At 46.8% G+C, this 14,444-nt stretch overlaps 1 protein-coding gene and 2 non-coding genes across 3 annotated transcripts; all 3 read right to left on the minus strand.

Annotated features, from left to right (window-relative positions):
* Positions 1 to 8,518: 8,518 nt before the first annotated feature.
* On the minus strand, positions 8,519 to 13,370 carry HSPA8 (heat shock protein family A (Hsp70) member 8). Its single transcript, XM_090291073.1, has 9 exons — positions 13,289 to 13,370; positions 12,417 to 12,626; positions 11,888 to 12,093; positions 11,190 to 11,342; positions 10,531 to 11,086; positions 10,113 to 10,315; positions 9,508 to 9,706; positions 9,079 to 9,311; positions 8,519 to 8,828 (listed from the first exon to the last, which is right to left on the minus strand). The coding sequence occupies exons 2-9, from the start codon at positions 12,619 to 12,621 to the stop codon at positions 8,643 to 8,645; spliced, it is 1,941 nt and encodes a 646-aa protein (XP_090147199.1). The 5' UTR covers positions 12,622 to 12,626; positions 13,289 to 13,370; the 3' UTR covers positions 8,519 to 8,642.
* Positions 9,964 to 10,049, minus strand: LOC149997305 (small nucleolar RNA SNORD14). Its single transcript, XR_016507360.1, has one exon. It is a non-coding gene; the product is annotated as a small nucleolar RNA SNORD14 (small nucleolar RNA).
* LOC149997306 (small nucleolar RNA SNORD14) lies at positions 10,381 to 10,467 on the minus strand. The gene has a single exon (XR_016507369.1). It is a non-coding gene; the product is annotated as a small nucleolar RNA SNORD14 (small nucleolar RNA).
* Positions 13,371 to 14,444: the final 1,074 nt, after the last annotated feature.

Here is a 14,444-nt window from a genome sequence, read left to right on the forward strand (position 1 = left end):
ATCAGAGACTCGATGACAGAAATAAACTGCTGCCCACAGGGAAATCACTGGAAATAATAGAATTAGGCATTGTTTGGGAACCTGGAGGGACGATGGCGGGGAAAGGGGTGGAGGGGACTGCTGCTCACCACTGGTGGTCTGCAGGGGGACCCGCTTTGGGGAAGCAGACTGTCACTAAAGGCCTTTTTGTTGGCCCCTTGAAAGAACAGGTATTTGAGTTTTGTCTAGGGCTTACTTTCTATGTTTGTGCAAAAGCTGGGGGGAGGCTCTGCCTTTTATGATAACAGGGAATGTGATTGTCACGGGTTGAACTGTGTCCCCACCCCACCCCACTGCCACCAGAAGTAGATATAGTGAAGTTCTGATCCCCGCTATCTCACGATGATTTGATCTTATTTGGAAACAGGGTTTTTATAGAGGTAAAAATGAGGTTGTTAGGGTGGGCCTCACTCCACTATGACCAGCACCCTTATAATAAAGGGGAGGTCTGGACACAGACACAGATGTGCACGGAGGGAAAACAATGTGGAAGTCACAGGAAGCAGATGGCCATGTGACTGGAGTGACGTGTCTCTGAGCCCAGGGACATCTGAGGCTGCCGAAGCCAGGAGGGAGGCGAGGGACAGCTCCCTCCACAGAGCCTTTGGAGAAGAGGGCCGTGCCAACACATTGTGCTCAGGCGGGAGCCTCCAGAGCTGTGAGACAATTCATTGTTGTTGTTTTAAGCCACACGGGTTTTTCGTACCTGGTTATGGCAGCCTTAGGAAATGTTAATAATGGTTGCTATTTAATTAATATTAACAATAGCCTTTACTGAGCACTTATTCTCTGAGGCAGGCAGAGCTAAATGCTGCACGTACACTGGCTCCTTTACTCCTCATAACAAACCTAATGGTGGTGTCTCATCGTCCCACTTCATAGCGAAAGAAAAGCATCAGAAAAGATCATTTGTTTAAGGTCACACACCTAGTAAGCAGCAGAGTGGGTCCCTGTTAGAAATATGAGAAACCCTAAACCATATTTATGAATGAAGAGATTTCTGGTGAAGAGTTCTAATGTCTTGTCAAGTGGTTACCTGCTGGCAGCCAGCTCTTTTCAGTCCAATCTAGTGTTTTCAGCCCCAGGCTATGAAACCTGGGTCTCCTTGGTTTGAGAGTCCAGTACTTCAAATGAAAGAGACAATAGTGGCCCAGGGCTGGGAAAAACGGGGGGATGGTGACTAACAAACTTCCAGCTAGAAGATGAATGAATAACTTCTGCGGATCTAATGCACAGCATGGTGACTACTGTTAGCAAGACTGTATTATATCCTTGAAATTTGCTCCAACAGTAAACCTTCAGTGTTTTCACCACAGCCCTGGCGGGTGTGGCTCAGTGGGCTGAGCGCCAGCTTGAGAACCAGAGGGCTCCTGATTCCGAGTCAGAGCACAGGCCTGGGTTGCAGGCCAGGTCCCTGTTGGGATCCTCCTGGGAAAGTATGGAGACTTGGAGCCCCGCGCAGGCCAGGACCTGACCGGAAAACCGGGTAAGCTGGGTGCATATGTGCCTTGATGCTATAGCCAGTGGGCCCCGGTGGGAATCGGGCCATGAGAAAATGCTTAATGTCCTTTGACGCTTGCCCTGTTCTACTACCCAGCTTGATGGCTTTATCATACCAGCAGCAGAGGTTTTAATTTTAACTCAAAATGAACTCACCCTCCCTATTTTACGGCATCTGAAGTCTTTGTGTCCAGCACACCCTGACCTGAGGGAGAGCTCACGGTCCCTCCAATTGTTACCCCTGAACAACATCTGTTTTCTGTAGTCAGCGCTGTTTAACATTGGTTGATGGGCCTCACGTGCATGCTCTATGCCCTTAAGCTGCTGCACTCAATAGAAGACCCTGGAGGAAGGCAAACGGGGCAGTTGTCTCTCAGACATTTTCCGGCCTTCTCTCGCCTAGCTCAAGCTGCCTGGGAAGTCTTCATTTCATTCGCGACACCAGGGAATCTCTGCGGGTAGGGGGTCCCCAATGGGTACCCAGTTGGGGGTGCATGAGAGGCAACCACACATTGATGTTTCTCTCTATCTCCTTCTGTCTCTCTTTCCCTCTCTCTAAAAACAAATAAATAAAATCTTTTTTAAAAACCCTAAACGTATACAATATTATATGTCAGTCAAGATGGGAAAAAGAATACAGTACAGCTATGATTACTCCAGCCCTTGAAAGTAAGACTCATATATTCTCTCATATTTCTATTGTTCTTCCACCTCCATCTGCCCAGTTACCACAGCAGGACACACACTCTCTCATTCACCCCTCCTGCTCTCTCCCCAACCCCCTCCTTGGAGACACCAGATCTGCTGCCTCTCATCTCTTTTCTTAAATTAAAAAAATCATAAAACTGCTTTATTGAAAAATATAATTCACATACCATAAAATTCATCCATTTAAGTGTACAATTCTATAGCTTCGGTATACTCACAGAATTGTGCAACCGTTACTACAATCAATTCAGAAGGTTTCATCATCCCTAAACAAAACTCCATACCCATTTGCAATAACTACATTCCTCTTCAACCCTTCTTTCCCTAGCCCTCAACAATTACCAATGAACTTTGTGTTTCAAAAGATTTGTCTATCCTGGACATTTCATATAAATATAATCATACAGTATGCAGCTTTTTGTGATTGCCCTGTTTTCAAAGATCACCCACATTGTAGCGTGTCTCAGTACTTCATTCATTTTTTTAATATAATTTATTTGTTTGTTTCGTTTTATTTTTTAGAGAGAGGGGAAAAGAGAAAGAGAGGGAGAGAAACATCACTGTGTGGTTGCCTCTCACTTGTGCCCCTTACTGGGGACCTGACGTGCACCCTAGTCACATGCCCTGGCTGGGACTCGAACCAGCGACACTTGGCTCGCAGCCCGATGCTCAATCCACTGAGCCACAGCAGCCAGGGCGTCATTCATTTTTATGACTAAATATTCCACTGTATGCATAGACCACATTTTATTTCTTCATTTGTTGTCAGCTGATGGACATGTGGCTATTGACACTTTTTGGCTCTTGCAATTATACTGCTCTGAACATTTGTGTACAAATGTTTGTGTGGATGCATGTTTTCATTTCTCCTGGGTACACAATGAAGTGGAATGCCTGGGTCAAATACTAATTCTGTTTAACTTTTTGAGGAACTTCCAGACTGTTTTTTAAAGTGGCTGTAATCATTTTTTTAATCCTCACCTGAGGACATGCTTACTGAACTTAGAGAGAAGGGAAAGGAGGAAGAGAGAGGGAAAGAAACATCAATCAGTTGCCTCTTGTACATGTCCCAACTAGGGACTGAACCTGCAACCCAGGTATGTGCCCTGACTGGGAATCGAACCTGCAACATTTCGGTTTATGGGACGACACTCCAACCCACTGAGCCACACTGGCCAGGGCACTGTACCATTTTACCTTCACACATCAGTGTATGAGCATTCCAGTTTCTCCACATCCTCACCAAGTTGATCTTGTATTTTTGATTGCTCATTCTAATAGGTGTAATTTTGAGAATTTTTAGCTGCATTTCACTGATGGCTAATGATGTTGAGCATATTGTCATGTGCTTATTAGTTATCTGTGTATCTTCTTTGGGGAAATATCCAGATCTTTTGTCCATTTTAAAACTTGTTTAATTATCAAGTTATTTTTTAAAACATATTCTAGATACCAGTCTTTTATTAGATACACGACTTGCAGATAGTTTTTTCAATTGTGTGGGGTTTTTTTCTTTCTTTTCTTAATGGTGTCCTTTGAAGCACAAAGTTTGTAATTTTAATGAAGTCCAATATATCTATTATTTCTTTTGTTGCCTGTGCTTTTGCTGTCATATCTAAGAATCCCAAGTCAAGAGGTTCTGCAGGCTTTCATAGGGCTCCGGGGCTGGCATCCTCTGACTGACCGTGTGATCTGTGGCCCAGCTGCTTAGACAGACCCCATGCCTCCAGGCAGGCCCTGTCTGGGTCTGGGCGTCCTGGGGTGCAGCAAAGACCAGCTGCACTGTTTCTGCTCCCCTCACTCACTCCACATGCTGCCCAAGTCTTTGGGGCATTCTAAAAGCATCAGGTGGTCCTTTAGCTCAAAGACTTTGGCAGTTGTTTTGTCAGTTTTCACTTGGCCAGCCCTGCTCCAAGCTTGACCCATCTACCCCTCATCTCATGCAACCCTAATACTTGCTCCCCAACTCTGCACAAAACAACCCTAGAAAAGCTCTGCAGGAGCTTGAGTTCCCCAGACAGCCACCTATCACCACCCTGAGTCATGAGAGAGCCCAGAGGGAACACATTCTGCCATTCACCCCTTGGGTGGCTGCTCCCAACTCAACACATAGGGGCTTAAACTAGAAAAGTGCATCGGGAAAGGCTGTTTTCTCCTCCCACAGAGCCTTCTCTCTTTTCCCTTCATGTTTCAAAGCCTGTCTGTATCCCCTCCAGCCCCACACACATACCCCTCAAGCAGCACACTTGTTCAGCTAGCAAGGGGACCCTGGAAAGTCACTGTGAGTATGTGGGGCTGACCTCCTCCCTCAGCTTTTGCTGTCCTTCCACTTAGGCAACTCATGAAACAGAGCACAGACCTTGGGGGTGGGGCAGGTAGGAGAGGGTAAATGGAGGATAAATGGTGACAGAAGGAGACTTGACTTTAAGTGGTGAACTCACAAGCCAATACAAGGTGGGGCAAAAGTAGATTTACAGTTGTGAAATACGCAAAACAGTTTGTTCTTGTATTGTTATTATTGTATTACTTTCCATATGAGCCCCTGGCTGGTTTGGCTCAGTGGATTGAGCGTCGGCCTGCGAGCTAAGTGTCACTGGTTCGATCTTCCAGTCAGGGCACATCAGAGAAGGAAACTCTGACTCCAAAAAACCTCCGCTGCCTTGTGGCATACCTCTTCAGGGGAAAGGCTAAGGGAGTAAACCCCGACAGAAAATCTGGAGCCGGAGTCCCTAAGGCGGTTTGACGTTGTAGTCAATACCGGCAACTCCTGCGGCGCACCTGAAGCCAAGCTGTATTGATTCCGTCTTTCCCTTGGACCCTTCAGCTGCGAAGAGAGGGGGGGTCTGCTGCATGGGCAACAGCAGACCCTCCATATCACCCTGCCCAGGCTCTGTAGCTTCAGCTTCACTGGAGAGGACACCCCAGCGTCATCGCAAGATGTCGATTCAACACGGGAGGAGACAGATACCGTGTCACTCCCGAGTCGGACTGCACAGCCATTCTCGGCGGTGCAGATACTCTTAAGAAGCTACACCATCGTCTCTCGAGAAGGACGGTTGCCGACGACGACTTTCCATATGAACTGCAAACCTACTTTCCCCTCACCTATGTAGAGATGATGCATTATAAAATTGTATACTTGAAATCTATATTATTTTATTAACCAATGTCTCCCCAGTAAAATCGATTTTTTTTTAAAAACTCACAAACCTTAGTGAAAGTCTAGCAACTTCCCCTCAGCTGCCCAGGCAGTTGTTTTACAAATAGCTACTGCCATCTAGTGGGAAAAGATATCCTTACATCCATATACAGACTGCAAAGAAGTGAAAATTTCTCAGCCTTTCTTACTTATGCCCCACCGGTCACTCCATTCTACCTTAACAAAACCCAAAAGGTTATTTTTTCTATGAAAGCACATTGTGGGTGCTCAGTAAATGTTGTTTGAGGAAAGGAATGTTTGAAAGCATTACGGTATTTTATTTCTGTTAATTTTAAGTACATAAATATTACAGTAATATTCTGGGGAGTAATTGTATTGCTGTGGCTTTAAAGACAAAAGTTATTCCCTTAGTTTATAAGTGTAACAATTACTGTTGACTCAGACTAGCAATGGTACTAAAAATGCATTTTGAAGACAACCATGTTATCGCTAAATAACATTCAGCTGAAAACAGCATGTAATTATTTTTTGTTTCTTTGCATGTAACTCTTAAAGGTGGACATGGAGGTTGAGGAACAGTGAATTTTTTGCTCCCTCCTCCCAACCCAGTAAATGCCTTGTACAAATTTCACAACCAGCCATCTAGGCCATGACATTCCCTCTGACAACTGCAGCCTCCTGACAAGAACTAGGTAGAAGTAAAATTGTTCTTGCCTCGCTACGTAGATTTATGCACGCACAGTGAGACCACCCAGCCATTCTTCCGTCGTAGGCTTCTTCAGAGAATCAAGTAAGAGAAGTGGAAGCCCTTTGTTAAACTAAACCAAGTGGTAGAAGATACTGGTGTTCCTATGGCCACCTTCTCTACACCTTTCTCTGAGCTTTCTCCAATAAGCAACATAATACTTTCCAGGGTTTTCCCATGATTATGCTACTTTGTACATTCTAATGTCACTTTTTAATTGTCCTCAATGCATCTTGTGTATGTCAAGTCTCTCCTCCAATGAGGGCTCAGCCCTCAGCAGAAGCCTAATTAAAAACACAACAAAGTAAAAGAAGTTGATTTGAATCACCGGGACCCTCAAATTTCAGACTGCTTACACATCTACATGCAAAGGTAAATCTGCAATTGTGAATACCCGAAGTACTGGGAAAAAAAGACGATGTGAAAGTGAAGTTAGCGAGATGAATACTGGGACCAAACTAAGCGTACAATTGCATGTGTTGATTTATATTTTGCTTTTCCAACAAGCACGAATCCCAGACACAAAAGTTTGGAGTAAAAAGGTCTGTACTGAGATGAGCTGGCGCTTTGTAATTCACTGTACTGTGTAGGGGCAAAAATTCAGGTTTTGGAGCCCAGTTTACTAAAATTTGAGGCCTGGATCCCCTCCCGAGTTTAGTTATTCAATTTCTCTGAACCTCAGTGTCATCGGTGAACTCTTATTCAGATTAACTCTGAAGATACAGCATAGTTAATTCCTACCGTCCTCCAAGCCCGTTCTTCTTTTGGGAGTACTTTTATTAAAGCTGCAGGACAGTGAAACAAGGGCTTAGGACAGAAACAATGAAGAGGGCCTTGCAGACAGCTCAGGGGGTTAGCCCAGGACACTGTGCTCCTCGGAGGGGCAGGGTGCCCCCAGTTTCCTGTTACACAGGTCCAGCAGTGAGTTGTTTCTCCCATCCACATAAGAGTAACATTGCCCTTTTTCTCTCCAATTTTAATTTCACTGATTAAATGTACTAAGGAAAATTTACTGCAGCTGCTTTATGAATGCCAGCCACTTGGTTATGCTCACTGAACTAGGTTAAAGCTGAGAATTGTGGTTACTGGGAGCTGTTCTTATGAAATCCGATGACAGCCTATGAAATGCTACTTCGGTTTTACTTAAGAGCCACGAAGGGCTCAAGTAGAGGTTAGGCCGGGTTACTCTGTAGCCCAAATTGTAAAGTAAGACAGCTCCCCGTGCCAGGATTCACTGCCAGTCTAAACCACTGGGTCCCCGAATAGGTTTAGCAATCACCTTGGTTCCTGCTGGAGGAAATGGAGGCCCGTCAAAAAACTGATTCCTTGCTAACATGAAGCCCTTGGTTCCTAGACAGGCTTACCTAAACGTGGTCAACAGAACTGTTCCCTAACAGCTTCAGCCTCCCCAGACTCTTAAATTTGTTAGCTTGGCTGTGATTAGATCAAATCAAAGCCTATTAGCAGGTGAACACCCACTCTTCAAATCACTTTTATTCCAAGGGGAGCATACAACCCTAACCACATCAACTGACAGCCAGCTCCAGTAGCCACTCAGCCCTTGGGGTGGGGACCTGTAACGGAACCTGCCATACACAAAATGAACACAGCCTGAGATGGCAAGGGACCCTTTGCACTCCAGGCTCAGGATTACCCTCCTCCCATTAGGTCCCTAATGGCTCCTTTGTTCACACTGGCCATTCTCAAATTTGGGGTGAACACACCATGTCAGTTACAGAATTGCACAACCAGAACCTATTTTTTCTAACTGCCACCCCACTCTTATTTGTTCAATGACTCAGGTTAAGCATTTAGTAATATTTGGAACTGTTTTTTCTTTAAAAAAATTTTTAGAAGGGAAGGGAGGGACAGAGGGAAACATGGATGAGTTAGTTGCCTCAACATGCCTGCAACCCAGGCAACATGCCCCAAATGGGAACTGAAAACTGTTATCTTGTGGTCAAGCAGGGAGCAGTCCAACAGTTTACATAAGGGAACCCTTTTTACTAACCTTTCCCAGTAACTTAACCTTGGGAGTCCATTACTTCCCTGTATCTTGAACTGTTTTAGGTCCAGTGTAGTACTATCTAGTAATGTGAAACTAAAAAAGCCTGGAACTACAAGTTTTCTCATTTCCTTTTATTAAAAACCTTCCTCAGGCATTAGCTGGAACTGTGCAATCTGTATTTCACAACTCAGATACTTGTTTCAACCCCAAGTGCCAACCTTGTAAAGCATGGAAGTCATACCCTTTTATGGTGCCAATTTTAAATACTTTTATTTAAGACATCGCATTTTCCACTTTAAAATACAGTACTTATAAAGTGCGTTATTTCTTTTCCCTGTGCACATAGTCCATATTCAAGTATTGAGAATGCTCAGTTTTATTATACAGCAGCTAAACTTTTAAAACTGCCATGGAATTTGCTACAAATTTGGGTCCTTCAATATTTTGTGTGGAACAATGCTAAATCTATGCAAGAAATTGGCTTAATCCACCTCTTCAATGGTGGGCCCAGAGGAGGCACCCCCAGATGGAGGGGCTCCACCACCAGGGAAGCCCCCAGGCATTCCTCCCGGCATGCCTCCTGCGCTCTGGTACAGCTTAGTGATGATAGGGTTGCAGACTTTTTCCAGCTCTTTCTGCTGATGTTCAAATTCTTCCTTTTCTGCAGTCTGAGAAGAGAATTAACATTTTACTCCCAAAATTCAAGTCAAGAGAAACCTACTGTCACAGTAACACCTACACCTGAATTCTTGGGTCACTCAGACATCCAAGGAAGGTAGTTGCCAACACAACTGGAATTCTGGTGGAAACCGCGAATGTTTGGACCATTCATCCTTGTGACCTTGCATTTATAAATCCACCTAAACATTTATTAAAGCCTTACACCTGCCCCGATTTCAATTTTAAAGAACTACAAACCTGATTCTTATCAAGCCAGTTGATGATTTCATTGCACTTGTCAAGAATCTTCTGTTTGTCCTCATCATTGATCTTGCCTTGCAGTTTTTCATCTTCAACCGTTGCTTTCATGTTGAATGCATAAGATTCAAGCGAGTTCTTGGAAGATACCTTGTCTCGCTGCTTCTCATCCTCAGCTTTATACTTCTCAGCTTCCTGGACCATGCGCTCAATGTCTTCCTTGCTCAGACGACCTGTGGAGTTATTTAGGCATGTCCTGTAAGAATTTGAAACCTGAATCCCCCAATTCCATTAGCAATCTACGTAATCTCCTGGCTAAATGCCCTAGGGGAGGGGCAGCGGGAACATTGGAAACATGCAATCCTTAAGACCCACTCAAAGCATGGCCGTAAGACCAGATGGCATTCACACACCTGTGCTTGAACTTACCCTTGTCGTTAGTGATGGTGATCTTGTTTTCTTTTCCTGTACTCTTGTCCACAGCAGAGACATTAAGGATGCCATTGGCATCGATATCAAAAGTGACTTCAATCTGAGGAACACCACGAGGTGCAGGAGGTATGCCTGTGAGTTCAAACTTCCCAAGCAGGTTGTTATCCTTTGTCATAGCACGCTCACCTTCATAAACCTTGATAGAAAACAGAAATTACTACCCTGGCCAGTGTGGCTCAGTTGGGCCTTATTCTGCAAAGAGAAAGGTTGCTGAAAAGGTCCCTGGTTCAATCCCCAGTCAGGGAATGACAGAAGCAACTGAGGTTTCCTTCTCCTTCCCTCTCCTCTCTAAACATAGATATATAATTAAAAATAATTTTCCGAAAGTAAATTACTAGAATTAACAAGGTTTTTGCATTGTGTGTAAGTACAAGCTCAATTAGGGAAGACTGATCGCTCAGACATCCAAGGAAGGAACTGGCCAACACAAAGACTTCTGGTGGAAACTACGAATGGTTTTGGATCCATCATCATAGCGAGCCAAGTCTTCCCCAGTTTTCCAGAACCTCAGTATGTCATGCCAACCTAATAAAGAAACATACCTGGATGAGCACACCGGGTTGGTTGTCGGAGTAGGTGGTGAAGGTCTGTGTCTGCTTGGTAGGAATGGTAGTATTGCGCTTGATGAGAACAGTCATGACTCCACCAGCTGTCTCAATGCCAAGGGAAAGAGGAGTGACATCCAACAGCAGCAAGTCTTGAACATTCTCAGATTTGTCTCCGGAGAGGATGGCTGCTTGGACCGCTAGATTAAAAAAGTTAAATTTTAAAAAGCACAGCACAACTCATTTTTTCGTTAATAAATGGCAATCGCTCAGACATCCAAGGAAGTCAGGCTATCATTAGCTAAGCTTATAGTGGAAACTACGAATGTTTAAAAATCATTCATCATAGCGAGTCTGTTGAGCCTCAAATAAGAGGCTGCCTGTTACAACTGTACAATTAAGATAGGAGAATTACCTGCACCGTAAGCAACAGCCTCATCAGGGTTGATGCTCTTATTCAGCTCTTTTCCATTGAAGAAATCCTGCAGGAGTTTCTGAATCTTGGGGATACGGGTGGAACCCCCCACCAGGACAATATCATGTATCTGGGACTTGTCAAGCTTGGCATCCCGAAGGGCTTTCTCTACAGGGTCCAGAGTGCCACGGAAGAGGTCAGCATTCAACTCTTCAAATCGGGCGCGGGTGATGGAGGTATAGAAGTCGATTCCTTCATAGAGTGAATCAATCTCAATACTGGCCTGCGTGCTGGAGGAGAGCGTACGCTTAGCACGTTCACAAGCAGTACGAAGGCGACGGACAGCCCTCTTATTCTCACTGATGTCTTTCTTGTGCTTGCGCTTGAACTCCGCAATGAAATGGTTGACCATTCGGTTGTCAAAGTCTTCTCCACCTAAGTGGGTGTCACCAGCTGTAGATTTGACCTCAAAGATTCCATCTTCAATTGTGAGAATTGACACATCAAAAGTGCCACCTCCCAGGTCAAAGATCAGCACGTTTCTTTCAGCTCCAACCTGCCATTAGAATAAAAATTTATTAGTTATCCAAATTTCTGACAGTTTAACTTTTTATTGAGGCTTAACATTAAAATAAAGGCATGTATATAACAAGAGGTACCTTTTTGTCTAAGCCATAAGCAATAGCAGCGGCAGTTGGCTCATTGATGATTCTAAGTACATTGAGACCAGCAATAGTTCCAGCATCTTTGGTAGCCTGACGCTGAGAATCATTGAAGTAAGCAGGTACTGTGACTACAGCATTGGTTACGGTCTAAAAAATAAAGCAAGCCAAACCATTTCATAAACATATTGGTAGCCCTATGATCACCACTTAGTGCTGTGGTTCTCAACCTTCCTAATGCTGCCACCCTTTAATACAGTTCCTCATGTTGTGGTGACCCCCAACCATAAAATTATTTTCGTTGCTACTTCATAACTGTAATTTTGCTACTGTTGTGAATCGTAATGTAAATATGATATGCAGGATGTATTTTCACCGTTACAAATTGAACATAAAGCACTGTGATTAATCACAAAAACAATATGTAATTACATGTTTCCCGGTCTTAGGTGACCCCTGTGAAAGGGTCATTCGATCCCCAAAGGGGTCATGACCCACAGGTTCAGAACCGCTGACCTAGTGGAACCCATGGATACACCAAGTTACAGAAAATATTCTGGCAAAAATACATGGGCTAGTTTCATGTAACTACTCTGTTCTTGGTCAGAACCCCAGTTATCCATTCACCAGGGAATCTTGTATCTAGTGTTCCAATCTCCAGCTAGGTCTTCTCTCTGTATCACTACATTACTCACCTTTCCAAGGTAGGCTTCTGCGATTTCCTTCATCTTTGTCAAAACCATAGATGACACCTCCTCTGGATAGAAACTTTTTGTCTCTCCCTTATATTCTACTTGGACCTTGGGCCTGCCAGCATCATTCACCACCATGAAAGGCCAATGCTTCATATCAGACTGAACAACAGCATCATCAAATCTACGTCCAATTAAGCGTTTGGCATCTACAAAACAAATGCAAACACAAATACTTCAATTTGCTCATACATCTTTCCAAATACCTTAGCTCTCCATTACTCAAATACTATGATGCCTTACCAACCCAAGTTCACAGTAAATGACTTATTTCAACTTCTGTACAGGTAGCAAAGTTTATTCGAATTTCCCTGATAAAATTTTGGCTCAAGTCTAGTTTATTTAAGGTTTAAAGAATTTTCCCAGTTCCCAAGGCTTTCCTGGCTGCCACACCATTTAAACTTCAGTTTCTCAAATTACTCTTCCTAGCCTAGCTTAATTCATGCCATTTTACTTTCAACTAGGAGCTTACCGAAAACCGTGTTGGTAGGATTCATTGCAACCTGATTCTTTGCAGCATCGCCAATCAATCGTTCGGTATCAGTAAAGGCGACATAACTTGGGGTGGTCCGGTTTCCCTGATCATTTGCAATTATTTCCACTTTTCCGTGCTGGAAAACTCCCACACAAGAGTAGGTGGTGCCAAGATCAATGCCAACTGCAGGTCCCTTAGACATGGTTGCTGGGGAAAGAAATGTTTAATCACTTAGGAACTTTTTCTTTGTTAAATAGCCAGTCAGACTTTCAGGAATGACCACTTGGTAACCTCCCACCGCCACCAAAAACACGGCCTTTGCAGGTAGTACTCACGCAGGAGGATCAAACAGCGCCAAACCCAACCGAACCCACCCCGGCTTCAGGGGCAGCGCCTGCCTGAGGCATCTGCGACAGTAACGGCCACGTGGTCTCCGGCTCCACGCGGCCTGACGCCCCTCCCACCACTTCCGCACAGCCCGCGCTCCCGGAGCCAGCGGGACCGGTGCCCTCCGAGGCCGCCGCCCTCGCCCCGGGCGCACGCCGACCAAGACTGCCAAAGGGCGGTCAGGCCCCACCCGGGCGCCGGCGGCTGCCCGGTGTCCCACTTCCGGCACCCAGAAGACGGCCGCGGCCCAATGCGCGGCCCCCACCGCCCCGGCCACCGCCCCGGCCCTGCACGGCCGCGACCCACGCGGCTGCGGCGCAGAGTTCCGTCGCCCCGGAACCAAGCTCATGGCGAGGCGAAAGACTCACTGCAGTCGCCTAACGGAGGTCTCAATCTCTCCGGCCGCCGCAGACCCGCTCAGCCGGGACGCGGGCTCCTCCAACGGTTTAACATACTAATAGCTTGAAAAACAAAGGCCTTACCTTGCAGGTGCGCGCTACTCGCAAAGACGCGGACCAGAAGAGCTCCCCCGTGTTCAATGAGACCGATTTCCGGCCGCCACCCTGTCTCTTATACTCTGCCTCAGAACCTTCCAGAAGGGGCCCGCCCTGCCAGCTGCCCGTCAAGACTAGCTCGACCAATGGGCTTGCGGCTTCCTCCAAAGGCCCCAATGACTACCCGGCTCCGCCCCTGGGCCTCGCTCCATCCCGCCCCAGCCCACGCCTCCTCGCGATGACGCATACCCCGCAGTGTTCTGGAACTTTCATGCTCGCCCCCGCTCTCGGAACGGCCCCGGGGAAAGGACGGGTGGGGCTGAGGGAGCCCGCGCGCGGGAGTCCTCAGTCACCCCCGGCGCGGTGGGGGGCGTCCGGTTCTGCGCATGCTCCCCCCGAGAACGCGGGCGGGGGACGGAAAGAGGAGGAAGAAGAAGGCGGGCGAACGTGGAAGCGACCAATGATGGACGCTATTTGGGTCAGCGCGGTACTGGGTAAGGGAGGGCACAGGGCTAGAAGGAAGGGCTCCCGACCAGCGCCGGGGAGAGAAGACGGAAATTGAGCTAGGACAAAATGGCCGCGAAGGTTGTTGCACCCCTCCCCCACCCGGGACCCCGTTCTACTCCCCAGTCTCGTCAGGCTCCTGGCGGCCCTGCAGACCCTGCCAGGTTCCGCAGACCCGCGCTTCTACCTGGCTGCCTTCGGTATAGGGCTGGCCCCAACGGCGCGGGCGCAGGTTCCGACCCCTGGGCACTGCTAGGGTAGCTTATCGGGTGCGCCCAGAGCTGGGGTTTGGGGGCCCTCTGAGCGTTTGCGCAGGGTGGGACAGGTTAGCCAGGCAGGCCCCCAGAACCCCTTCTTCACCGTGGCAGCTAGGGGCAAGCAGCCCTTGTTGCAGAAATGTCAAGGGCCTGACCTCAGCCCCTCCCCCCCAAGCCCCAGGACCCGATCCTGTGATCCTGTGTCCCCACTCTCGGCCGTCCCGGACCCCGCCACTCCCTACCTGCCGCCAAGGTCGGCGTCTGGGCTCAGCCCCTCCTCCCAGTTATCAGGAAGAGAAAGGGCAGCGAGCTTCTTACCTGTAGCGGAGCCAGGCCTTAGGAACCTGGGTTCCTGTCGCCCCTTGTCCTTGGGTTGGCCGTGA

The sequence above is a fragment of the Furipterus horrens genome, unplaced genomic scaffold (assembly GCF_987537825.1).
Source record: "Furipterus horrens unplaced genomic scaffold, mFurHor1.1.pri manual_scaffold_11, whole genome shotgun sequence".
Classification (NCBI taxonomy): domain Eukaryota; kingdom Metazoa; phylum Chordata; class Mammalia; order Chiroptera; family Furipteridae; genus Furipterus; species Furipterus horrens.